We start from the raw sequence: 27,703 nt of genomic DNA, 5'->3' as shown, positions 1-27,703 counted from the left end.
TAACCAATTCTTCTAGAAAGACCAAAACTCAGGCCATAAACTGGTGATGTATTTGTCCTGCCCCTCCCATCCCAAATGCACCCATACCCTCACCACGCTTTTCACTCTTTTTAATATATTTTTAGGGAAATGATGCGCATGCGTTTATGTAAGAACCACAAACACTCCACTCAGGTTGTGCGCATAACTGGCAGCTCCTCTAGCTCCTCCTTGGCTAGGGCGCTGTGCTGTGTTCTAATACACAGCCACTCTGTAGAAACATATGTTTTAAGACATGAGAGTAAATTGTTTTGAGTTTTAAAAGCTTCAGAAGACTTAAAGAAATTATTTTAAAAAGTCAGGCATGGTGGTACACACCTATAATCCCAGAACTCAGGAGGCTGAGGCAGGAGAACTGCTCTGAGTTCAAGGCCACCTGGACTACATAGTGAGACCCTGTCTCGAACAACAACAGCAACATTTTTAGAAAAGAAAGTAAGGGGAAAGAAATGCTTTCAAACCTTAAGGACTTTATGAAATTTTGCAAGTTCAAGCATTCATCAGCAGCTACCTTGGTGTGAGGCCCGGTCACTTAAATAAAGGATACACCCATTCCAGCTTAAGCCTCTTGGTTGGTAGTTCTACTTTTGCCTCCAAATTGTAAGAATCCACTTGCTCTTTGGGCATGTACATGGTAACAGGGCGTCCACGAAGAAACATTTTGACATATCCTTCTTCTACAAAAAGAACAAAGATGTCAGCAAGACCCCCAGTGCTCAGGATGCCAGGAGACCGATGTTATTCCTCTCTAGCCTGGCAACGCAAAAGTGAAAGTTTTGCCCTATGTCATTGCTGCCCAGGGCCTCAGGGGAAAATAAGTCGTTGGCTGTAAGATTAAATGCCTTGAAACAAGGACCTGGGTGGCGCTTGCTCTGGGAATCCTACTGACTTACATTCGCGAAATGCATGAGAAATTGTAAGAGGGAGGAAGGAGCCACGCACTGACGAACACTTCCTGTGAGATCTCAGTACTCACACTCTGTCACCAGGAAAGGAAAATGGACCACACCAAAAATCACAATTAATGCAAAAAGTCCCCCTCATGTTTAGAAACCTTGACTGTATATGTTATCTCAAAATTTGTGAAGAAGCTTTCAATATTCCCATTGGTTTGTTTCGTAGAAATGTAAAATCTTTGTGTGTCTTTCACGTTGGGCGATTCTTCCAAAAGGGACAAAAGCAAGAATGACAGAAGAGCACCAGAGGCATCAGAAGGACAAGGCTCCAGGACAAGCTAGGAACGGAACACGGAAGAACAGAAGGCTCGAGAAAACAGATTGAGAGGCAGAGCCTTCTAGAGGCAATGTTTATATTAAAATAACTCTTGCTTTGATTAAGTTATAGGGGCAAATTAAAAACCGCTAACTTGTTGAGCTGGGACAACCTCTGGATCTTAGGAAAAATGACTTGGGGTGCTCGGACCAGAGTTCTCAGGGTGTTGCAAGAGCAAGGGAAAGCGCTGCACTCCGGATGAGTTCGGCTCGGGTTCCACACCGCTGCCTCCTGCGTGCTGAAGCACTCACCCTCGGTGGCATTTAACTGGGTGGTGGGGACCTGAGACGTCTGCATGACCCACAGGGCAGTCACTTGCAGAACGGAATTGGTGGTGGGAAATATCACAAAATAACGACAGTACCGTAAGCAGAACTGCAGGTCAGCCTTGCAAGTCTGGGGCCTAAGGTTTTCAAACAATGCCACATGCAGTATTATTTAAAAATGAATCAGGACAACATCCGCTTTGATGTTACTGCGTGCAGGCGCTGACCTTCCACTGCCCGGCTGCCACGGCCTCCCTCCAGGGGCCTCCTCTCCCGAAAGAGGTGTCCCTTTCCTGACACCCTGTCCTGCCTCAGAGCCTCTGCTCACTGGTGCTGTTCATTCCTGAAACCGCTTTCCTCCCCTGAGCTGTCACTCAAACCTCCACCGGTCACACAGTACAGTGACAGAAAAGGAACACTGCGAAGCCCCCAGCAGGGCAAGCAGAGCAAAGAGAGAGCTGGGAGTGCAGGAGAAGCGATCCCATCATCGCTGAAGTAGGAATCAGTGCTGCACGAGCACACACAGAATGTGGGTTAGCAGTTGCAGGTTACATAACGGCATTTCCGTGGACACAGAGCCACCCAGGAGGGTGGGCGTGTGCTCAACACTTCTGAGGCATTTGCTCTCGGGTGTTACCATCTGTGCTGATTCAGAATCCTGACTGAGGATTACAGGTGGCACAGTTTGAAATTACTAGGCCAGTCCTTGATGCTGTATCTAAGATCCAAATGCAGCCAGGAGAGCAGTGCTTTGTTCAGGCATTAGGGGAACAGCACATCACCCACCGGAAAGGCACTAGCAGGGAGAGGCCAGCGGCAGCGCAGGACTCATGGCAAACGTGGGACATTCAGGGCTCGCCCGATAGCTCTCTTCCGCTTTACACAGGTTTCAATTCCTACTACCAGCCAACAATCAATCCAGATCCAAATCATAGCCACGTGTCAGAGCCCAGCCATGCAAATGCCAGGGGGCTCCACACACAGGGCAAGTGGAAGTGCTTTGTTCCAGGGACCGCGTCCGCACGGAGGGGGCAGAGAGCTATGGGCTCAAGCTCGGAATGCTGCCTACCTTTGCAGTGCGTCACCCGGCGCTTCCCTTGGGATTTCGGAGACAGGGACAGAAGGGCTAGACAGAGAGACAAGGGTGCTGCAGGAGTGGCCGGCCTGCCTGTTCAGGGCTCACCAGCCCACCTGCCAGGGCAGGCCGGGTGCTACCTGTCCCCCGTGGTGCCGTCAGACACTCGGGGGCCCTGATGCTGCATTCACATGGGACCAGCTCCACAGGCCCCGAAGGCCACCAGCACAGGCAGACAGACAAACCCACCCATGTGTCTTCCTTTAGAATCAAGGGGAAAGGGACAGAAAAATGAGTAATTCCATGAATGTATTTAACTAGTCGAACATCTGTAAAAATTTTTCTTTGCATTTTACATATACTTTAAGTAGGCCTACTACTCCCAGAAAACAATGTCTATCTTATCATAAGGGATGCCTCAAACAGATCTGTGGCGAGGTATGTAGGGACTGCTCTTCCGCAGTCTAGGAAATCAGAGGCAGAGGAACAGAAGCTACTTTTAGACAGTTACACGACTCGATGCACAGGAAACTTGCCCTTGGGGAAACGCATCTGGGGGTCATGCAGCCTTGACAGTAAGGATGGAATAAAAGGACAACAGAAGTCTCCGGCTGGGAAATGCTAGCAGGTGGGCCTGGCGGCCCATTACCCCACCTACTGGCGGGTCCTGGGTCGGCTGTGGCTCGGCAGGCAAGGGCTCAGGACTGCTACCTGACGCATGCCCCCACCACAGGCTACCACTCTGGTGGCGCAGACATCAAAGCTGCTTCCCGAGGTCCAGTGCCCCTGGGAGAGCTGCTGCCTATCTGCCCCAGTTGAGGTCCAGTTGAGGGCCACTTACGAAGGCCACTCCCACGAGCAGGGCACACCCACATAAAAATGGAGTCACACTTACCTGTGCTGAATACGGGCTCCTTGGGTTTGCTGTGAAAAGAAACCGAAGACCATTTTTAAAGCAGGCTGAGACCACTATGGGCAGGAATCCCACCCAAAGCTGAGGGTGGAGCCTCCGATGGCCCGAAGTAATTCGTAGGGACAAATGCCCTTCAAGTCAACTCCGTGGAGGGTTCCCATGTGCCAAAGGAAGGCTGCGCCATGGCGCGGACACCACTTCCTGGGCCCAGGTTCTTGATCGTGTCCACCCCATAGTCCCAAGTGGCACCTGTTAATGAGATAACAAAGCTCAGCTTCCTTCTGAAAGGAGCACGTGGAAGCGGTGCCACAGGCAGGTGGGAGAGATGGGGACCCTCGGTTGGTACCGAAGCTGCGCTTTTGCTGGGAGCAGGTAAGTGTGGGGACAGCAAATGTTGGGCTCATCAAGGTGCAAATGTAAAAGGGTGTGCTTTCCTTCTAACAGACTTCACTTATTTAAAGAATGAGTTCATAGATGAAGACACTCAGATCTGGCTTCTGGGTTTTGAGCAAGAGAGGCGGCTGGGACGGAAGGGACTTTGGGGGCATGAGGACAGCCATGCTGCCTGCCGAGCAGGCTGAGACCACTGCAACAGAGAATCTAGCCCAAGCTCAGGACTGTGCCTCTGAAGGATCGAAGTCATTCCTGGGGAGACGTGGCCTGCAAGGGAATTCCACGCTGTGGCCCCACAGGCCAAGGGAGGGCCGGGCCGCAGCGTAACCCCCACTTCCAAGACATCCGTCCCAGCAGCATGGGGTGCCACTGCAGTTTGGGTATGGTTTGACCCCAGAGTTTATGTGCTGGAAGCTCGCTGCTCACACAACTATGTGAAAAACAGAGAGATCTTTATTTTCATTTTCTGTTTTCCATTTACTTTTTTGAGGCAGGGTCTTGCTATCTAGTTCAAGCTGGCCTTGAGCTCACTATGTTGCCCAGGCTGGCCTTGGATTTGTAGTGATCCTCCTGCCTCAGCCTCCTGACTGTTGGGATTTCAGGGGTAAACCTGTCCTTCCTCAAGTACCCAGCGTCAGGTGTTCTGTTACCCTGAGAAGAACAGCAGGGAGGAACAGGGAACATGGGTCACTGCTTGGCTCCGATCTAGCAGACCCCAAAGTCTGCATCGTTTCCCCAAAATGTCCAGCTTTCCTGCTGTGCTTTAAGATACAGAACAAAGACAGATAAAACAGGCAGGAGCCAGGACGCATGCTCCGCACCACTGCACTTTGAAGGCCGCCAGAGGCTCAGGCACCGTGGATGCGCCTGCATAGTTAAAAAAACAAAAACACTTGAGTCGATCGACCCATAAATATTACTTCTTCCTGATTTTCTTTTTTGATTGGATATAGGGCCTCAGTATGCAGCTCAGACGCATAGTGATCCTCCCGTCTCAGCCTCCTCAGTGCGTGCTGGGATTACACATTTTTGACTTTGAATACAACAAAAAACTTTCCCTGAGCAGACAGTGGGGCTGCTGCTTTGCTGAGATGTGTAAAGTGGCTGGCGCTCTATTCAAGCTAAAAGGCTGAATCTGCCTCAGGATGAGTTTTCTAAATGCTGAATTATGCTCACTGAGAATCTTGCACTGCAAAAGCCCAGCGTCACCTAGGGGCCTAGGCCAGGGGTGGCGAACCCTTCGGAGCTTTCAATGATAACAAATGGCCCGCTGTGGCACGTGTGCTGTAGGTTTGCTGCCATTGGTCTGGGCCTTATAACCACTGACCGTATCACCCTTCGTGGACTCCCCGTGGCTCTGTGAGCCTGCCATCCACATCAGACTCTGCTTCCTGTCCATCTTCGGGGACAGTAGCCACTGTGAGACCGCCCCACCCCGGCCCGGCCTGCTGTACTGCTGGCTGTGGTCGCAACACCTTAGTTCGTTTCTCCTATTGGGCATGGGATCCGTGGGGGCAGCAGCCCTCTCTTCCTGCCACCCTGCAATGCTCTGTGTGGTGCTGGCCTGTCCCTCTGGAGAGGAGCTTGTCATTTGCTTGTTCAGCATGGGGTAGTCCAGTGAATTCCCCAGTGTGTGTGTCGCTCCTGTTCCCTCCCTCTGTCACTTATCTGTGCTACTAGACCCACATGATGAGACAGCATGAAGGCCACGGCATTTCTCACCCCAGACGTGGGATCGGGGGGAGCCAGGCGGGGAATCAAAAGACGGAAAACTACGTTTCCTCATTATGACACCGATCCTCAAAGTGGGAAGACACCAAAGCCATGAGCACAGAGATCCCAGTCCAGAACACTGTCTAGAAAAGGAAAACTAAATCGTGGACCTCAGAATAGCAGCTCCGTGTTTCGTCTAAGGAGTTTGATATTCAGATAGTGATGCGAGGCCCATCGGCCTCTGCTACAGGGTGATGATATCATTAAGCTTCTCTTCTGGAGGGTCAACAACTAAAGTTTGCAGACAAAAATTAGAGAAATAGAGGGGCTACAAGGATTGCCAATATTTTGTCCCTAGCCTTTTAAGGTCAGTGAGGATTCAGGACATAAGAGAACCTCTGCTGTGACATCCTATAACTAAATGCTGTCCCAGATTTTCTGATCAAGGAGATTATGGGGCCACAGAGCAAAGTGATCGACGATGTATAGTGTGCCTAAGGAAAATCTCTCAGGCTTTCATAGACAGCAAATTGGTCAAGCAATGGCCATGACTCATACAGAAGGCTGACACTGACAAAAGATGTACAAGGTGCTGTATGTGGTTTCTGGGTAAATCCTGAGGGGATCTGACTGACCTTGTCAGATACAAAAGTTAGATTTTTAGTTATATAGGTCTTCCTTTAACTTGGGCTTAACCATCCAGCAGAAAAGTATAACCATGAGGTATAAAAAGTAATACCATATTAATATGCTGAGCTATAAAAGGCTCAAGTCAACTTCTGACAATTTCCAGTTCTGCTGATAACCCACAACTATTATGGATTATTGGACTACATTGGGTTATTTTGCTGAATTCAAGTACCATAATATTTGAACTGGCATCAAGGTTTTTTTTTTTTTTTTTTTTCGGAACCGGGGATTGAACTCAGGCCCTTGCGCTTGCCACAGAAACACTTATTCCACTGAGCCATCTCCCTGGCCCTGGCATCAAGTATTAAAAGGTCCTTTAAAGACTTCTAATACAGCTTCTCTAATAGCAATAGAATAGGCATTTCTCAGAAAACAAAACAAAAAGGGGGATATAAATAAGGGACCATTTTGTAGTGAAAAAAATACGTATATATATATACATAAAATAGGATAGATATACAGCTACTTTTGGTTCAATGAAAAGAAAGGTTTGTACTAACATTATTTAGACAAGATATCATGTCTACATCTTGTACTATGAATAACCACTATGAAGACAACAATATGCAATGTATTAATTATTGTAAGTGTCCTACTAACCTGTTTTGAAGCTGTCTCATTGCTATTTTATTTTCTCATTAAAATAAAAAAATCACAGACCTCATTCCTCTGACGAAGGAAAAACTCATGGAGAAACCTGAGCCCCAAGGCCCACGGAAGCCCAAGGCCTTCTGACACTGACAGCCTCTCGGGAAAGAGGGGATGATTTCTATTGGAAGGTCAGAAGAAGAGTAAGAAGGTCAACACCTGAAGGTCCAGAGAGGCAACCCAGGGTGCTAATGTGCTTCTAGTTCCTCAAATCTGAATTTTGTATCACTTTGTGGACTAGTGCTGTGTGCTAACATTTTAGAAAAGTGTACTTTCATAAAGAAAAGTAGCTAATTTTCTATGCCTGTAGCACATGCCTGTAATCCCAGCTCTCAAGAGGCTGAGGCAGGAGGATCACCGTGAGTTTGAGGCTGGCCTGGGCTACATAGTGAGGCCCTGTCTTGAAAACCCCAAAAGAACATAGCATATTTGCTTCACAAGCCCTTTTCTCTGCCCACGCATCATACCTTTTCTAGGAGACAAAGACAGGGGCACTCACCTTGGCTTTTCTGCCCTCCTGAGGAGTCACAAACACAAGCCCAGGAACTGACTAGGGGTCACCTATCTCGCTACCGCAGGGCATGACCATGCCCAGGCCTGGCAGTTGGGACACAGTCCTTCTAGAACCCCGTAACTTCCAGCAGTGCTGGGGACAAGCTTGGGGTGGTGTCCCCATTCCTTTCCACGGGGCGTAAGATGCCCCCAACTCCAACACTCCAGGGAAAATGCCAGGCTCATGCTGCTCTGGCATCAGCGGTGGCCAGCTCCTCTGAGGTTTGCAGAGCTGTGACCGGAGCTATGCAGGGGAGGCTGGACATCGGGCCCAAGCAAACCCCCTCCCAAGTGTGAGGCGGCAGTGCCCAGGAGGTGGCCCCTGTGCCTCCGCTGAGGTCACACGCTTAGGAGGCCCGGGAGGTGCGTCCCTGGGAGGCGGGGCGGCAGGAGACTGTTTTTGGCACCTCCGCCCCTGAACCAGCCCAAGTGTTTCCCTGAAGGGGTACAGGACATCATCCTGTACTCTAGGTCCTGGACACACAATGCCACCTCAGTGACCTGGGCAGGAGAGACACGAGTGTCTGATGGTGACCAGGAAGTCAGAAGGGGGCAGAGTGCATGACAAGGACTGGTATGTCCCTTCCTCAGCCTTATTCAGACTAAAGCTGAGCTGCACTTGAGACATGGATTAAAACCAAAGTCAGAAGATCCCACCATAGCAGCAGGACTTCCTTGTAGAATGTGTCCTTATGCAGCTTTTTATTATAGATAAAGTCAAAGAAACCATTTATTATTATTACATTATCACTATGATGAACGAGACAGGCTCTCTATGAGTTCAGGTTGGCCCTGAGCTCACCAGGCCCAGGCTAGCCTTGAAGTCACTGTGACCCTCCTGCCTCAGCCTCGCTAGTGCTGGGATTACAGGTGTGCGCCATCACACCCAGCTAGGAGCCCTCTATTAAAAGTGTTTCTGAGTCACTACAGATGTTACTGGGGACAAAACCCCATCTTCCCACACACTGCTGGCCTAAGGGAGCCCCAGCTTAGCACTGCAGAGGATCGTAGCTCGATGTCCGCTGGGGTGCGCTCGTGCTTTTGCTCACGGTCCGAGCCTCTTCCTAGACGATGGGAGCAGAGCTTCCGTGTGGAGTGAGCACTGGCAGGACTGCGTGAGCCAGAGACGGGGGACGAGAAGAATTCAGGACCCCATGCGGAAGGGGGCTACGCACTGCAAACACGTACTAACGCAAACAGAAATTTTAAAAATTAAAAAGTCAACTCTTGCTATATATAGAAAGATCTATTTAGATCTATCTATACATCTAACTCTATACATAGCTATCTCTATCTGTCTGCATATACCTATGTCTGCATGTCTACATAGCTCTCTCTCCCTATACATCTACATATCTATGTAGATAAAGGTGTCCGCAGGTATATACGTGAAATGGGTCGCAAAGGGCCCAAAACGTTATTAATTAATTCTACTTCCCCTTCCTCTAATTGCACCAAGAGCCTATAGATATATATTTCTGGGCTCCTCACCTACTGTTGCAAACTAAACTTACAGGATGGCACCACCAGCTATGTTAAAATACATTCCAACGTAAATGACCCAGAGCTGGAAACGCGAAACAATCTGTTCAGCGATCAGCTTTGCGCCCAGGGCTTGTGCGTCTCCGGGGTGGGTTGCACTCCTCGGCCTGTAGGTGGCGCTGGGCCGCTAATTCTTTACGCGCTCGCGACCACGTCTCCCTGTGCAGTTTCGGAACTCAGCGATGCACAGGGATGTGGGGGCTGGAGGCCACAAAGTTACCAACAGAAAGGCACCCACTTCAGACTCGGGATGGGAAGGTGTGGCAAGAAAGGGACAGTCCCATCATAGCCTGAAGGAAGTGCGGAGTGGCCCAAACGCGGCCCCACCTTGCCCTGACCCCAGGGACACCCGTGTCCTGTCCCCCAGGAAATCCTCCCGGCCGCTCAAGGGCGGTGGCTGCCTCGGGACCCCTGGTGAGGCTAGCTAGCCAGCTCAGCTCAGCTAGACCTGCATTTCTCTACCTAAATTGGAGCCCTGGTCTCCTCCGCACACAGCCCTCAACCCTTGGGCTGCTGCTTCTCCGGCGATGCCCTTCCCCACGGGTTTGGGCTGAGTCTCTGCCCCAGGAACACAGCAGGCCTGCAGGGCTGGGGGCGGGGGCCAGGATCTGCGCTGCCGCGGGCCACTCAGCAGTCTGGTGAGTGGCAGGTGAGTCAGGTGTTTACTGAGTGCAAGGTGAAAGAAATCACAGAATGTGTAATCGCTTCCTTTGCAGCCTGGAGGAAGGACAGGGACAGACACAGGGGGTGAGGGAGTGTCCCCAAGAAGAGGCAGGTCCCACCAGGGGTGGCACGAGACCTGGACACACCACCGCCTGGTATGCATGTGGGGACAGCAGTGCGTGGGGCTAGCTTGGGGAGCAGGCAGGCCCACACCACGCCTGAGAGAGGTTTGTTTAATCATTTCCAGCCGTGCAACAAGAAGCAGCAGAGCTGTGCAAAGACTGGAGTGGGTTACAGCTACGGAGCTCCATCCCTCTATTCTTTTTTTCTTCTTTTGGTACTAGGAATGGAACTCAGGACTTTGCGCTTGCCAGGCAGGTGCTGCGCCACTGGGCCACTCATCTACTTTTGTTTCCTTCTCCTCTCTCTCCCTTCCTCTCTTCCTCCTTCATTACTCTCCCCCCCACACCCCCTCTGCCCTCTTTCTTCCTTGACAGGGTCTGGCTCTGCAGCTCAGGCTGGCCTCGAGCCCCACCATACCGGGACAGAGCATCATCTCCTGTTACACTAATTTGGGTAAAGACCCCTGCGGGCCTGCTATGTGCTGGGCAGTCTTAGATGCTGGGCTGGATGGCCCACCCGACCTCCAGCACCCTTCCTGGACGTGCTCCTCCCCAGTGCGCCCCCTAGTCGCTGCGAGGGGTACAGGCTGATGCCAAAGGCGCTTACACAGCACTCATGAAGCGGGTCACCACTCGCACAGCAGCTGTGATGTCCTAACACACGCTGCATACAGGCAGCACCCTGGATATAAAGCAGAGGAGGTGGTGAGCTCCGAGGCCGCCAAGGGGTGAGGTCACAGGTGACTTTCCTCTTTTTGCCCATCTGAATTCCCTAACAAGTTACTTACAATTAAATAAAAAAGAGAGTTTGAAAATCTTGCTGGAGGAAAGCGGGGACTGCAAGAGAGATAGATGCTGGGGCCTAGAAGAGGATGGGAGGTCTGATGGTGGGGATCCCTGAATCTAAGGCTGGACCGTAAGATTCAGATGACAGCTCAGGCTGGGTGTGGCGGCCCACACCTGTAATCCCGGCACTGGCGAGGCTGAGGCAGGAGGATCACCATGAGTTTGAGGCCAACCAGGAATATGCACCAACACCCTGTCTCAAAAATTAGTTTATTAGGGCCAGCCAGATACTCATCGGACTAAAGCACCTTCTTAGGCAGAGCACAGTGGCTGGCCTTTGATCTTCAACATGCCACACCGGCCCTGTCCTGGGGACATGCTGAGCTGGCAATTGAGAATGAGCATGGTGGTACAGGCCTGTAATCCCAGCACTTGGGAGGCTGAAAACAGGAGGATCACGATGAGTCTGATCTGTTCAGTGAGACCCTGTAGACTTTGTACTAAATACAAATTAATTAATTAACTAATTAATAGCAAACATCACACCATTGCTTCCAGCACATGCACACGGCGGGGGGGGGGGGACCCAAACCACAGCAGCACCCAGTCTTTGTCTGGACTACACATGGCGCTCTCTCCCCAGTGGCTGTCCTGGAAAAGGGTACCCCAACAGGAGGTGGCTTTCGGAAGCGCCCAGCCCTGTGGTCCCTGACTTCTGTGTCTCACCCAGCACCCGTGTTCAGGTTGTGTAGCACTAAGGGCGTGGCCTCCAAGGACACGCTTCCACCTGCAGCACTTCTACCTTGCCGGGGATTGTAACAAAGTTGCTAGTGGGTGGCTACAACATCTCCTGCTCTAACAAAATCAGCCCATCCAACTTTATGTGGAAACATATTGTCTTCTGTACTTAGGCAAGATCTTATTTCAATGGGGTTTAATACTTGAAACATTTTATCAATCTAGCAACCTCTGACATACATTGTATTCTAAACAAGTAGCCATTTTTCTCAGACACAAAATACTCTTTTAAATTAAAGAGATATTTTATAGATTAGTATACTGAGTACATTGTACAAGAATGTTATTAGAATGTTAATGCTGGTTCCCTATTTATATTTAATAAGTACTTTATGATGACATGAATCACTGAAAAATTAATTTACCATCAATAATACATAAAGTAAAATACTACTTTGCCCTATATTGCTTTTTTATTTTATTTTTGTTGTTATTGTTGTATTTAGGGAAGGATCTACAGGGTGTTCAGGGTCTCACTACTAGATCGAACTCATAGTGATCTGCCTGTTTACAGCCTCCCAAGAGCTGGGATTACAGGGGCGTGCCACACGCCCAGTCTCAACTGCCATCTCAGTGTGCCCTGGGGGCGGGGCTGGCACGGCAGGCTGGGGATGGAACCCCGGCCTCTGCATCTGCTTGCAGGTGCTTTAATCTGCTGAGCTATCTGGCTGGCCCTACACTGCTTTTTTTTTTTAATGCAAGCTTTTTCATACAAACAGTAAGTAAACTCTGTTAAAATTCTGCCACTTGTTACAAGCAAAGTACTTCAAAGAGTTAAATGTAAAGTGCAGAGTACGACTATGCATGTCAGCCCAGAGTGGTGGCTGGCACACACCTGGAACCTCAGCACTCTAGCAGGCTGAGGCAGGAGGACTTCACATTTGAGTCCAGGCCGGACAACCTAGTAAGAACCTGCCTCAAAAGGAAAAAGTTTCAAAAGGGTTAAGAATAAGGGGCTGGGGAGATGGCTCAGTAGGATAAGCGCTTGACTGGCAAATGCAAGGATCTGAGTTCAATCCCCGGTTCTGCCAAAAAAAAAAAAAAAAGGGTTAAGAATGCATTGTAGTGGGAAGACCCTAGGTTCAACCCCCAGTACTGCCCCAAAGTGATTCCGACAGGTCACAAAAAGGACCATCCAACCCAGTTAAATTAGATACAGGAGCCAGAAGATTAACACTATTAGGAAGAACATAGTTTCTAAGGAAGTAAAAGTATAATTGTTTTAGAACAGATCATTGTGTTTGGGAAGATGCCAGTGTTGGCCACTTCGCAGGCTCCTGCTCACAGCGCACGCCTGTGCACTGCACACAGTACCGAGCAACGCGCTGGTGTGGAACTGGGTTTCCGGAGTAAAGGGAGCCTTTTTCTAATCTGTCTTTTGTGGCAGCCACACCCGGGCATGACGCGCTGTGGGCTCTGTAGCTAATACTCTAGATTGATGCAAGACAGCGCTGTGCATGCGAGTCGCTGCTGCGCGTGGGTCGCTGCTGCGTGTGGGTCGCTGCTGCGCGTGGGTCGCTGCTGCGCGTGGGTCGCTGCTGCGTGTGGGTCGCTGCTGCGTGTGGGTCGCTGCTTCTCCAAAGCGCCCCAGGCTGGAAGGTGCAGCCAGGACCCTCTTCTTCCAGGTATCAGCAGGCAGCACTGGGTGTGGACAAGCTCCCGAGAGGTCTGCAGCTCTAGCCAGGCCCTGGGGCCCATGCACTCGGGGACCACGGCTGGTGATGTCCCTCGCTAGCAGCTGGGCATAGCCTGGGATGGCACAAACCTGGCTGTACTCATAGGACTGTACTGCTTCTACAAATGCAGTTTTAAGCGTTAGGCTGGAGTGGAGGTGAAGCGCTCGGTGTCACTGCCGCCTTCCTCTTGTACGAGGAATAACCTGGGAGCTATGGGGGGCAGGCTGTGCCCGCACAGCCTCTGCCTGTGCTCCCTGGGCGTCTCCCTTTGGATGCTTGCCCACTGTGAGACTCTGTAACGTCGGCACCGAGCTGGCGGCTTCCTGGAGTCAGGGCTATGTTTGTACCTACAGGCTCTCCAAGAGCCCCGGGCACTCACTGGCAGCCTCTGGGCTGGGATGGACTGTGGGGCTTCACGGGACTGACTTCCAACTATGGAGCAAAACCTCAATAAACTGTCCTAAATGAAGCCTGTCCGTCTTTAAGTCGCAGCTGTCCTCTTAAGCAAGAAAGTGGCTAAGACAGTAAAATTCAAGGGAATCAAATGCCCCATCCTGGGTATTCACAAGGCACTTGTGGGGGGCCAGGCCGGGAGAGGCTGCCAACCCCAGCTCTGTGGGCCCTTTCGGCGCTGTCTACAGCCACCAACTGAGCACACCCTGTACGTGTGATGCAACCCTGGAGCAATGCCGCGCGCTAGGGAGCTCTCTGGTGAGGGGCAGGGTGAGGGCCAGAGGCCAAGTGGTCCTGAGAGCACACCCACGGTCTTCTGTTTTGTGTGGTTCTGGGGCTCGAACTCAGGGCCTCTGCACCGACCTATGTCCCCATCCCTGTTTCTGTTTTTTATTTCTAGACAGGATCTCACAAAGTAGCAAGTTGTCCAGGCTGGACTTGAACTTGAGTTCCCCTCACCTCGGCTTCCCGGAGTGCTGGGATCACAGATCCCGGCTGTGAGTTCCAGTCTTGAAACTTCTCTCTGCATGTGTGTAGACCTGCGACTGGCTTCTCCAGGGGATGACAGTCAGAGGAGCCAGGTGCAGCAGCTGCCGTACGGGGAGGAGGAGGGTGCGGAAGAAGCACGGGCAGCGCTGCCTGGATCACCACCTTGCTGTGGCTGCTGCTGCACCCTGCTACCCGGAGCCCCTGCAGGTGTCTGTCAGTATCTGGGGTCACTGACCCGGGAGGGGGCCAGCACCTTCCTGAAGCCCCAGCGACACAACGGGCGCATGCTACGCCAGCCTCCTCCAGCCCCGGGTTCTAACCAGGCAAAGGATTTGTTTTTTACACAGATACTTTCAGTTGTCTGGATTATTTTTGGACAACGATTAGTACACTTCCCCAGCCCCTCATTCCCAAATCAAAATTTCCTACTGTGGTATGTCTCAAAAATCCCTTTGTAAATATCTTTTATGGAAATATTTACTCAGCACATTTACCAAAGCCATAGGATTTAAGAAGATAAAACAGATTTAGGGTTTACACAATGCAGATTCTTTCTGCAAATACTTAATAAAAATCACATGTGTCCAGAACAAGCCAAGTTCCCGAAAACTGCCAAGATCTAGATGTCTGAGGTCAACCTCCTGGTGCACCCCAATCCCGAGAAGCCTTCAGGGCTTGCCCTCCCCCAGCTCACCCTCTGGGGTGACCACCTGGCCTGATTTCCTAGGCATTATCACCCAATTAGCATAATCGTCTAACAGGAAGCACCCAGGGTCTAAATTAGAACACAGACCTTCTGTCCATGATGGCTTTCGTTAACCGAATGTGGACTTGACCTGCTGCAGGCTGAGAAGTGTGAGTAGCTTTTTCTGTAAAAGGCACCTTGCAGGGATAAAACTGGAGAAGAGGTTAAGCGTCTTTTACAGGCCCGAGTCACTGCGGATTTACAGACTTGGAACCTGTACAGCCTGCGGTTTGGAGTGAGCTGCGTAATGACTAATCCTTCTCCTTACATGAACATTTGAAAAGAAACATGTTTAGCCTCTGGAACTGAAATTCCTCCCTGAGCTGTGTTAAACAGAGAATAAAATTAAAGTACAACGTTTAAAGAGAATAAAGCACATGAGGCAGATACACACGGGAAAACCGACCTCTTCTATACTGTTTTAAACATCCAATAAGCTGTTAAAATGCTCCAAAAGTAGCTAACAAATAAAAAGTTACTACCAATTTCACAGACACTTATAATAACCCATTATAAACTAACCTCATTTTAAAAACCTCTCAAAGTTAGGAATAAAAGTGGGTCAGGAAACCAGAAAGAAAAATGTTTCCCATTACTGCTGTCAGCTCCATATTAGAGTCTCTGACAAATTATAAAATTACAATATTTGGCCCATTTTGTCTCAGAAAAACACTGCTGGCGTCTTAAAGCATTCTATTCCATTAATCTTACAATGCTAGCAGGTATCCCAGAGGGACAGCTGCCTCCACAGAACCCAGCTTCCACGCTCAGGTGCTTGGTACTAACCACATTCCCTGAACAGCTCAAGCCCACAGCAGAGCCAGGAGACTGAGTCACAGACTTTTGACCTGGACAGTGGCTTGCGTGAGCTATGCCTGGCAGCTGCCCTCAAATGCCCACTTGATCAGCGCCATGTGGTCAGGAGAGGCCTGGCCCACCTGCATGCAAGTCTTGGACATTCCCTGGCACCAGGGTAACGAGCTGTCCCCACAGTACCCCAACACGAGAGTTGCCTCACCTTTCGCTGTTTTTCTTGCCGCTGGAGGAGCTGCTGGTGGAGCCTGTGCGGTTCCGGCCTCCCTTGGAGTCCCCAGAGCTCTCCCGCCGGCCACCAGGGGACACTCGTTCTGAAGAGCTGGTCCGCTTGATGCTGCTGGAAGAGGTGATAAATGACATCCTTCATGCTGTTGTCCTACTTCCCATACTCTACACAGGACCCCAGCCCTCCACATGGACCCGAGAGACACACGGGACCCCAGCCGAGCCACACAGAAGGAGCACTTTGGACTCTTCTTACCACAGGGGACACAGTGAGTGTCACATGGAATCGAGGCTTCTGTCCACACAGAAAACTGAGGCATGGGGCATGGCCTCCCCTGGTGCTTGACCAAGGTGAGGTCACCCCCAGCAGACAGGTGACAATGTCTGAGATAGTAACAGTGGACACACCTCAGAGTGACTGCTACCAGCCCCCAGGAGGTACAGCTAGGGACACAGCCACATGTTCTACATGGCTAGATGGTCACGAGCAAGGAATCACCTAGCTCCAAGCACCAATAGCGCTGCTGCCGAGGAGCCTAGGCCTAAAGACACACGGGACAGCAAGGGGTGCCAGTGGCAGGGTGAGGACATGAACGCCTCGCCACGTGCACAGTGCCGTCCTTGCAGGTAGTGCCCAGCTGGGAAACAAAGCCATCAACCTCACACCACCTCCCCGGAGGACCGGTGTGGCTGGCAGTGGGAAAGAGGCCTGGGAGGCTTCCTGCAGCTCAGGACTCTGGGGAAGGTCACACAGAGGGCTTGGATGTGCTGTAGTTATCCAGGCCAAGAGCCTGCCTCTGGGGAAGGGAAGACCACAGGCTCGGAGGAGCCAGGGTGCAGGGTGCAGGGTGCAGGAGAACCAGCCATTTTCCTCTCCGTGCACACAGTGGCTGTGTGCTGCATCCCCAGCCCCCAGTACTACAGCAGGTGGGGACCAGGCCCTGGAGGTCGATGCACAGGGAGGCTGAAGCCCTCGTGAATGTGACTGCCTTTGTAAAGGGAGCACTTTGGCCTCTTCCCAACACAGCACAGTGAGAAGGCGCTGGGCTGCGGCCCAGGAGCCTCGCCTGGAGCTCCTGTGTTGAGCTCTGAGCGGGTGCAGGCTTCTGGGGCTTGGAACCCCAAGACATACATTTGTGGGGTTTACTGGCCACACTGCCGCTGCAGCTCCAACTCACTGCGACAGAGCATGGCGCAGCTGTCCACAGCTGTCCTGCAACGTTTTCCTTATCTCTACCCCAAGTGCTCTTGAGCTCTGGACGTGGTCACTTGTAGCTCTGCACAGCCTCATGCAAGCTCCACACAGACTTATTAAAAAGGACACCCCAGGGCTGTGGTGGAGGGCAGGAACAGGCACAGGTCTGAGACTCGTCTGCCTCTTGCTGGGTGGCTTGGGACAGGACTACCCATCTGGTGGCGTCTGAGGGCCATGGAGTCGTGGACAAGGAGGTCATGAAAGGAGATAAAGGCAAGGGAGGAGAGGGGCAGACAGCAAAGGCAGCTGAGGTGGGGGTCGGTGTTGTGGGCCGAGAATGGGGTGGGGAGAAGGTGGGGGTTGGGGGACCACAAAGGGAGCGTGGGAAGTGAATCTCAGAGAGGAGCGGCGGCAGCTCAGGACATGAGGAACGAGACAGTGTCCAGGCGCTCATTTCCTGGGACTGAAACCCAGAATGCCCCGCTCCGGTGCCCCCATGTATGCCCTGTGGCCGCCCCTTCCGCAGCCCTGACTCCTTCAGCCCCTCACCATCTACTCGTCCTGTCTCTTCCTTCTGTTCTCCCTTCAACCCTTCGCCTGTCCAGTTAAGAGCAAGTTTTTAATCGCCTGCAGGTGTGTGGTTTTTGAAAGCTCACCGCTGGGGGTGAGCAAAGTCAATAAAGTGACCAGGGACACCGATGTTTCAATGTCCTTTCAGCAAAGTCCCTTTCGTACCTGAGAACGCTTAGAATGTGCACACCGTACAGTAAGCCTGAGTCTGTAGAACGCTCCATTTTTCTTTTCTTTTTTAGATATGGTCTCACTGCATGGTTCAGGCTGGCCTCAAACTCACTACATAACCCAGGCTGGCCTGGAGCTTGGGGCTATCCTCCTGCCTCAGCCTCCCCAGGGCGGGATGGCAGGTGTGCGCCACCACACCCACTGGAAAGCTCAATTTGGAGACAAGAAAAGGCCAGACCTCAGGAGCACAGCACATTTCTGCAACATGTGATTGCAGTCCAAAGATCACAGAAGCTTTTGTGCCAGAAGTTCAAGATTTTCCAACGAGGACAACCACACAACTCAGCCCAGCGGGAGCCTGAGGCTGGAGCTCCGCACGTGACTGCTGATGGGGCCCTGGGGGAGCCCCACGCCGAGCAGCCTGAGGCATCGCCTCTGTGGTGTCCTTGTGGGAGTTCACCGCAAGTTCATGGCAATTTAAAGAATTGTATAAAACACCCTGACAGAGCTGAACAAACCATGACTGTCAGTCAATCGCAGCAAAGCCAAGCCAATTTTCTAATGATGAACAATCATTCTGGGGATGGGGCTGGAGCCAGGGAGGAGACACCAATGCCAGGGCCAGAGCAGCCACTGTCCACAGCTCATGTACAGGCAGCGCTGAGGTCCTGCTGGGTCACTGAAGCTCGCCATCCTTGCCGAAGCCACCACCCTCATCTCATAGGGGTAGGGAGGATGATTTCTAGGATCTGATGGCATCTGTGGGAGTCTGCAAACCACTGGGCTGATGACTGCTCCCACACACAGAGGCACGCAGGTGCACCCACCCCCCCACATACACACACACACATGCACACACACACACACACACACACACGCTGCCTTGCACGCCCCACCAGCCACCTAGCATCAGTGATGTACAAAACATTGAAGTGCTGACTTTCAAGGCCCTCGTGGGCATCCACAAACCCAGCGCTGATCGATAATGAACACGGGCACACGACCTAAGTCTTGCCACATGCCAGGCCCATGATGGCGGACCTTTTAGAATTTCCAGTGATAACAAACAGCAGGCTGGGGCGCGTGTGCCACATGTGCCACAGGTTCACCACTCATGCGCCAGGCCCTGGGTCAGACCGTGAAGCCACTCTGTTCAAACTGGAGATTAAGGACTGCAGGAGCAGCCAGGGTTCCAAAACAGAGCTGGGGTCCCTGAACCTTGGAGTGGAGCCACTCCTCCTCCTGCACAGGGATGCCACAGGCCTGTTCATCTGCACACAGAAACAAGGCAGAATAAACACAGTAGTCAAGGCACAGGAAAGGACTTCACGAAGCTTCCGGAAGCTGCAGGACGTGCACACGGACAGCCACTTTGCTTTGCACACCAGACTTGGGCCTGAACCCCCCAGGGCCCTCTCGAGACATTTGTCATTCCCACATTTGCATCAAAATGTTTTTAAAAATCTCACTATTGTCCGATTTTCAAAGGGAAAAAAAAGAGGCTTCTTTTTGAGAGCCAAGGGCACCCGTGAATTAAAGAGGATTTACTAGGACTCCAATGAGGGAGGGGAAAGAAAGCTTGGAGACAGGCATTTGCAGCCAGGAGGGCAGGCAGGGAGTGTGGCTGGCGGCTTGCTGCAGGAAGTCTCCCTAAATCAGCCGGGAATATCAAAGGAGTTATGTTCCCTCTGGAAAGGCAGCAGAAACAAAGCTCCTTAGTTAATGTGACAGTGGCTGGAGCCCGGCAGTGAGCAGCTTCAAGAGATAATGCAGTCCGTTTCCTAGTGCTGAATGCAGGGGAAGAGCCGCCGGGGCAGAAACGCAGAAATGGCGCCTCTGCCTTTCCCTTCTGTTCTCTGCCCTGAGCCCAACCCCCAGATCTAAGTGCTGAAGATGAGATGGTTCCTTACATCTCATTACACATGCACCAAGAATTCTTGCCAATTTAGATTTCAGACGTGGTAAAATTTCTGCGGCAAGAGTGGTGTTCAGAAACAGGGCCAGCTTTCCCATGGTGGGCAACAACTCACAAAGAAGCGACGTGGCATCTTTCTTTGATCAAGCAATTTGGAGATAAGGAAAGGATTTTTCAAATGTTTACAGAAAGATCCCCAACTCTGGCACACAGAATAGAAATTTCACAGGTAGCTAGCTCTCCCGCACGACCAGAGGTTTCTCAATGATTTTGTTTGTCATGACAGTCAGGTGAGTAAAACTAAACTGAAAAGAATTATCCACTCAACAAACATGGATTAGGCCACTGACCATGCCCTGGGCCAAAGACAGAAGAGTCCCCAGAGGGCCAGGGCGAGCGTAGCTTTTGTTCTGTTCTGCCAACTGTGATCTAGCCAATCCTGATGGCCTATGGTAGCACAATTAAAGACAGAAACACGGGCACACGTCTGATGGCCTTCCCTGGACCAGCAGGACAATATTCCCATCTCTGTTCTGCTATAGAGAACAGACTCAGAACAGGTCAGCTTGACATCTCTGTTTCAATGGATCTGCATAACAAACAAGTATTAAGAACAATTTTAAAGCATCAGCTAAAGACTGATGGTTTTGCCCATTCTTCAAGGCATGCACCCTTCTGGCCCTGACGTCGGGACAGTTGCAAATGCTGTCCTTCTCACAAGTGGAACCGTTTTTCCAAAGGACTATCGGCCATTTGTTTGGAAGCAATAGCTATTTTACTATTCTTTCTCATGCTTGGCACTGAACGCTTCTAAAATAATGCTTTTTGTACCCGTTTTGTCCTGTTGATCTCTATTCTCACAGCTCTGCCTATTGTAATGCTGTCCTTATCAGCTGAGAGAATGCGTGGTTCTTGGGCCAGTGGAAATGTTCTTTATTGTCTATTGACAGCTGCAGCATTCCACAGAGCTAGGTGTGACCTGCAAAGCTGTCCCTGGATTTTTGGGCTTTTTTCCTTTGACTAATGGAAACAAAGCTCTCCCCCAAAGATTCCAAGGCAAGCCCCCAACCCCAACAGAAGTCTTAATTGGCAACACAAAGCACAACCACTGGGTCCTGGACTGTTTCCAAGGGGGATTTTGTTCCTAAGCACCAGCCTGAAAAGCCCAGAGAAAAGAAAACAAGCATAGACCCATGCACGCACCGCAGAGGCCCCAAGTCGGTTCATTTAGAACTCTGATTACTGAAAAGTTCCTGCGTGATGGTAAACATATTTGAATTTACTCCATCACTGTTTTAACCCTAGTACTCAGAATGCCCTGTTTGCTTCTTTCTGCTGTCAAAATTCTCTGCTAATGAGAGATCTGTAGGAATGTGACCACAGGGTCCCAGTGAGACACTGCCACTCCTATTTCCAGTTTTGGACCTGAAGGGGATTCTGACCAAGGAGGGAAGCAAGGCAGAGAAATCTAGAAAGCCATGCAGCTCCAGTGAGCAGCTCGACGCCGCCAAGGCTTAGCAGATAACCGAGTGGATTACTCTGTAAACTGAAAAGAGTCTGCGGAGGCCTCGGACTTCCTGGAGAGAGGGCTGCAGCTCCTGTCTCGGTGCCAGGTGCCTCTGGACCACAGGTGGTCCTGACGTGGCTGTCCCATAAGGGTGGCATGAGACAGGCTCACTGGGGGGCACAAGCTGCCTGACCGGACAGTCTCAGATGTTCTGCTGGGGTTCAGCCTGGAAAGCACGTACACCAGCAGGACTGAACTGCCGTGCTTCCTCCACCCCTGGTTCTCGCCTTCCTTCCTCCTAAGACAGCAGAGAATATATGCTGCCCAGGAGTCCTTTGGATCTAGGGACTGGAACGCGGGGCCTGCTGCTCCACATGGAGTCTGGCCCACAGCCCTGTGAACGGGTGGTTCTGTCTCTCAGAGTCACAACCAGCCAGGAACCTCGGCCCAGTGTGGCGCTCATTCTGGACCAAAGCTCCTGCTTCTAACCAATGGCAGAAGACTGGATGGGCATAAGGTGGGCACCTTCTAGGCTGTGGTCACATCAGGCACTTTTCAGGTATAGGCATCAGGCAACAGACAGACAGACAGACAGACAGACAGACGGACAGACAGACAGAGCTGGGGGCCTCTGTCTAGCCCTGGGGCCTCTCCCTGGAAAGCATGTGTCACATCTCTCAGCCTCAGCTTTCTCACAGGCGAAACAGAGATATCGATATGTACCTTGCCCAGCTGTTTTGAGGATCAGACATGTCATGGCACCAAGCACCTGGATCTTAGCTTAAGTAATCATCAAAAATGATTTCTACCATGACTACTGACTTACGCAGGGGTGAAGCCGGGCAGGGTGGTGTTCACTTGTAATCCCAGCCCTCCGAGCCTGAGGCAGGAGGATCATGGGAATTCAAAGCCAGGCTTGACACAGCGAGACTCTGTCTCACTCCTGCCCACACTGACAAAGGTGGGAGCCCCCGTCACCCTCCTCATCCCATTCATGTTCTATGGAAAAGCCTCGGGTTCTACTTGCTCCTGTGGGCAGCGGCAGAGAACTCATCCCCGACCCTCATCCTGCCCTGAATAAACATTTCACATATCAGAACTCCAGGTGCAGTCTCCTGAGAATTCTCTAAGTCATGGCAATGAGTCATAAGAGGGCTAAGAAAGCCATAGACATGGTGTCGCTGCACATCAGCCTTGCCATGGGCCAAACTGAGAGCCATCTCCAAAGTCAGAGACCACGGACGCCTGCCCCTTGTGCTCATAAAGCAAATGAGCCAAAGCTGGAAATCCTCTCCACAGCTCAATTTTCACTTTCCTTTTCACTTTAAGGTTCTTTTTTCTTTCTTGTTTTCTTTCATCCAGGCACAGGGCACATGGCTCTGTATCAGAATATTATTCAGCCTTAAAGATGAGCCCATCCTATGCTAGGACACAGATGGCCTTGAAGACGTGCGGCTAAGCCCACAATCCAGTCCTGAGAAGACCAGCACACAGGACGCCCTCATCCAGACCGCGGGAAGGGATCAAAACCACAGACACAGAGAGCAGAGATGCGGCCCCAAGGGCCATGTTTAAAGGACAGAATTTCAGCTCCACAAAATGAAAAAGTCCCAGCGATCTGCTGAACAACGTGCACACACCTAGCACTCCTGTGCAAGGTACTTAAAAATGCTGAGCTGGCAAATTGAACCTTATGCTCTTTTTTAACTCCCATCATAAAACGTAACTGAAACCTGAATGCCAAGTAACCTGAATGCCAAGTAACCTCACAGGTGGATGTACAGAAGGCTCCTCCACTGCCGCCAGCTAGACTCCAGGTCATTCTGGGTTGAGTATCAACACGAATGGTTCAGTTTGATATCAAATAAGGCTAACAATTGCATTTTAAGGTTCTAAAAGGTACTGCAAAAGCCATTTTCAAAAATTCACCAAAAAAATCAATGTATGAAGCTACACAGTAAAGCACAGCACGAATGTGCCCGATGTGGTCAGGTCATTCTGTATGAACTATGTATTTCAAAGATGTCATGAATTCGTTTAACACAGCTGCGGCTCCACGTCTGTTTGTTAGGCTTGACACAATTTACCTGAAACCCAGTTCTACCTCGTCACCCCTGGCCTGCTTACAGTATCCTCCCCCGCTGGACACATGCCTGTGGCTCAACCCTTACCTCGCTGACCCAAAACCCATCTCCCCAAGACAGAACCTCAGAGCAGGCCCAGAATCATGCCAGCCAGTTTTCCACCTGCTCTGCGTCTTTCTGGCCAGTGTATGGGTGCTGCTGCGGCCCTTCCACCGGAAGGCCTGCCCCACAGCCCTGGCTGCTCCTAGTGCACCCCAGGGTCAGCTTCCAAACTGGACAGGGGGCTGACAAGCACTGCAGAACACCTGCCAAGAGCACACAGAGCAGATCCGGGCCCTGGACCTCTGCAGACGTGGAGAAACCACCAAGCAGAGGCCCCGAAAACTCCACCACCAAATTCCAGGCCCCTTCCGGACCAGCTGGGGTTCACAGCACTTTCTGCGAGCGCCCTGGAGACCAAACCAGTGGAGAAGAGAAGATGGCTGAGCAGATTTTCTTCTAAGTCACAGTAGCACCACACACCACACAAACCTCTCCAAGCTCACAGGACTCCCCAGGGAACCCCGGGCACGTCCACAGCCTGAATCCCCACCCGGGCCTTCTTAGTATTTTCACTGACTCTACAATTCGTTACATTCTTAATCCAAGAGAAAGCTGCAGAAGGATTTGCCTGAGTCTTTTACATTATATAAGCACCAGGTGTTTTATTTTCCACAGCCTAAAGAATTTAGAGCGGCTACCAAATGTAACATTTTAATATGTGCATTATGAATTAACCAAAAATAAAAGTTCAAAGCAAATGATCAACTCTCTGGCAGACATCGGTACCTAGAACTCTACCGTTAGGGGCCGTGTAAAAGCTTGAGCTTATCTATTTGCAGATTTTTAACAAGTCAAGGTTTCTATGGCAACCTGCATTTTGCTGTGTTCCAAATATGGATGCAGGAACAACATACTCTTTTTAACCTCCCTGCATAGTCCCAAGTACTTTTATAAAGAGAAACTGAAATAAAAATAGAATAAGGCTTTTTTTTTTTTTTTTTTTTTTTTTTCCTTGAATGCCTTCAGGGCAGTTTTGGCCAGCTGGAGAGGTGTGAGGTTCTGAGGCTGACAGCTTTGTGGAAGCAGCCACTTAAACAACTGAGCTAGGGCCAGGCCCCCTGAAATAAAAATATAGAAAGGTACACTGTGGTTTTAGCCAATGAGATTTCACGGACGATGTATTTAACTCTAAAACAAGAAGAGAAGTCTTTGCAGTTAATATACATAACAGCCACACGAGGAAGGCTGGGCCTGGGCAAGCTTTAACTCAAGAGTTACCCTCCAAGGTAACTGTCCTACCAATTTCTCTCAGCTCATTGAAAAGAATAGTTCATGCTTATGTTGTTTGATTGATCTTATATGTCTATGTATGGTAATCTGAGCAACTACTTTGAAGATAACAAAAAATGTGCAATATAATAACCTTCATTAACTTCCTAGCATATTTTTTCAAATTCTGTATCTTTTTTATTATGTCTTTCAAATTTAAAAAAGGAAAAAAAAAGTTACACTCTTTAAAATCAAAGAAGGGGCTGCTCTCTGAAATCCTGCAGGTGCACCTTCAGCCTACCTTTTGGTTGCTGGCATGGTGGTTTCTTTCCTGGCCCCCGAGGGGGACGGCAGGGAGCCACTGGGTTTCTTTGGTAGCACAGTGCCATTGTTGACAGTGGTTCTTAAAGGCAGGGTCTGCACCAGTGGTCTCGCTGTAAGGCAAGCAAGAGAGGAAATGAGAACAGTCCCAGTGGTAATGGTGACACTTTACAGACGTTAAGCCACGCAGAAGGAAGAGGACGTCAGCTGGAAATGCTAGCAGAAGTGACACAGGTGACACATGGTGCTTGAAGGCAAACCTAGACACCAGCCTCACCCTCTACCCAAAGAGGAACTCGTGGAAAGTCCAGACCTGTGACTTTTCTAGAAGCAGTCTTGGGTTTGGTGATGATGAGTTTAATTTTTTCTTATTTATTTATTTGGCACAGGGTCTCACTAAGCAGCATGGACTCAGAGTGATCCTCCTGTCTCAGCTTCCCTAGCGCTGGGATTACAGGTGTGTGCCAACATGCCCAGTTTTAGTGGCTGGCACGGCACAGCGCTGGTGTGGCATATGGTACTGGGGATTGAACCCGGCGTTTGCACTTGCCAGGCAGGCGCTTAGACCACTGAGCTCTCTCCCCAGCCCCTGGTGATGTTTTTAGATATAATACTGAAAGCACAATCCATGAAAGAAAAAAAAAAAAAACTGACAATGTAGACCTCATTAAAAATTTTGTGCAAAAGATGCTCAATAAGAATACAAGTCAAACATCAAGAAAAATTTTTGCATCATATATATTTGATAAAAGGCCTGCATAGAGAACATAAAAAGAACTCTCAAAATTCGACAGGAAGATAATAACCAATCCAGTTTCAAAATGTGCAAAAGATCTGAATAGACTCTTCACCAAAGAAGTTATGCAGATTGCAAATAAGCACACAGAAAGACACTTGACACCGTTTGTCCCAAGGAGGTACAAACTGAAACAGGACTCGGTAGCTCGCCTCTCCTGCTAGGGAGCCCCGCATCCAAGCGAAAGGCCCCATGGGCCAAGGCGGGCAGCTACAGGGAGTCTCGCTGGTTCCTGGAGAGAACACAGAATGGGGCGGGGCCCTTGGAGGACAGCTTGGCAGCTTCTGACACAGCTAACTAGGGTCCTCGTGTGGTCCAGAAACTGCTGACACGAGGCATTTACCAAGCTGATCTGAAAACTTCTGTTCGCAAACCTGTACATCAGTATTTGTAGCAGTTTTATTCCTGACTGTCAAAGCCGGCATCAGCCAAGATGTCCTCTGATAGGTAAGTGGACGGACAGACAGACAGACCAGGCCACTCAAACAGTGACTCAGGACTTGAGGATGAAGAGGGCCAGACTGAGCCGCTCGGGGAGGCACAGCTGCAGTCCGTCCCACACAGGGCAGAAGGGGCCCAGGTGCACTGCAGAGAAGCCTGCCAGAGGCCCGCTCAGCCAGCTGACTTCCGTCTGGATCGACAGCAGTGTGGCGCCGTACACGACATGATGCTGCCTTCCTCTCTGAAGCCCACAACCTGAGTCCATCTTGAGAGCCTCAGGCTGGCCCACAGGAAGGGCTGCAACGTGCCTCATCAGTCCCTCACGGCTGTCAGGCATCAACAAGGAATGCTGTCCTTCCACGGGAGCACAGGGAGATGCGGTGACCCTCGATCCTGCGGTATCCCAGATGCATCCCCAAGTGAGGCACTGGAGGTTGAACCAAGGGAGGCCTGACTACATCTCCAGCTCCATTCGCCCGCCTGCCTGTCTCTCCACGTATCACTGAACAAGGTCTTAGGAAATTGCCTGCGATGGCCTTGAACTTTCAATCCACCCGCCTCAGCCTCCCAAGTCTGAGGTTACAGGCGTGTGCCACCACCCCTGCCTAAGGCACAGCCTTTCATTAACAACGATGCGTGCACAGTGGCACAGCCACACCGCCTGAATGTAGACGTGAACAGCAGGGGAAACTGGGTAAAGGACCCAGGCAAATTCTCACACGTGGGGCTTTTCTGTAAATCTAAAACTAGTCTAAACCAAGTTAAAATGCTATCACAATTTATTGTGTTCATCTCGAAATTCTATTTGCCTCAGCTTAGGCTACTGGAATCTACCTGCACATAAGGCCAAATTTTTAATACACAGAAACTTTTCAGTGCCTAAAGCCCAGGATTAGACGTGCTCCTTGTGGGACAGAGTGGGTGGCCCCCTCAGCCCAGGAAGCAGAGACTGCAACTCTCTCTGCCTCAGCCCTGTAGCCGAGGTCTGAGTGTGCACCGGCCAGGCAGGGCGTGAACACCACAGAACAGCACTGGCTCCCAGCCAGGTGCAAGCATCCCTTGGTGTGCGCAGGCACTCCTCCTGCCCACGTCCACACTCTCCCTGCCCACCACATCCATGCCCTCCCGACCATGTCCACAACTTCCCTGCCCATGTCTACAACCTCCCTGCCCATGTTCACGACCTCCCTGCCCATGTCCACAACCTCCCTGCCCACCATGTCCATGACCTCCCTGCCCATGTCCACACCTTCCCTGCCCAGGTCCACGCCCTCCCTGCCCATGTCCACACCTTCCCTGCCCATGTCCACGCCCTCCCTGCCCATGTCCACGACCTCCCTGCCCAGGTCCATGCCCTCCCTGCCCACCACTGCCCAGGAAAGGCAAGGCAGTGGGTGTGGGTCAGCTCAGGGCCGGGTCAGGCATAGGGCACGAGGCCTCTGTAGCCTCAATCAGCAGAGTGACTGTGGCTGGAGGCTTCTACCCACGCTGTGACCCTCCCTCCTTCAGCCAGGAG

The 27,703-nt window shown here is 50.9% G+C and overlaps 1 protein-coding gene across 4 annotated transcripts in view; it reads right to left on the bottom strand.

Moving 5' to 3' along the window:
- Eml1 (echinoderm microtubule associated protein like 1) overlaps positions 1–27,703 on the bottom strand; it is a 161,968-nt gene that overhangs the window by 36,708 nt on the left and 97,557 nt on the right. Inside the window, exons 3-7 of one of the 4 annotated variants that reach the window (XM_004635187.2) lie at positions 24,931–25,063; positions 15,854–15,985; positions 3,548–3,576; positions 2,647–2,703; positions 587–716 (exon numbers count right to left, since the gene is read on the bottom strand). In XM_004635187.2, the coding sequence (XP_004635244.2) occupies positions 587–716; positions 2,647–2,703; positions 3,548–3,576; positions 15,854–15,985; positions 24,931–25,063 (481 nt within the window). Of the gene's footprint in view, positions 1–586; positions 717–2,646; positions 2,704–3,547; positions 3,577–15,853; positions 15,989–24,930; positions 25,064–27,703 lie in introns of all 4 variants that reach the window. The other 3 variants (XM_023719619.1, XM_004635188.3, XM_004635189.3) reach the window with 3 other exon arrangements.

The sequence above is a fragment of the Octodon degus genome, unplaced genomic scaffold (genome assembly GCF_000260255.1).
Source record: "Octodon degus isolate 3935 unplaced genomic scaffold, OctDeg1.0 scaffold00070, whole genome shotgun sequence".
Classification (NCBI taxonomy): domain Eukaryota; kingdom Metazoa; phylum Chordata; class Mammalia; order Rodentia; family Octodontidae; genus Octodon; species Octodon degus.
The sequence above is the reverse complement of the archived record's forward strand: the minus strand, read 5'-3'. Positions and strand labels throughout refer to the sequence as shown.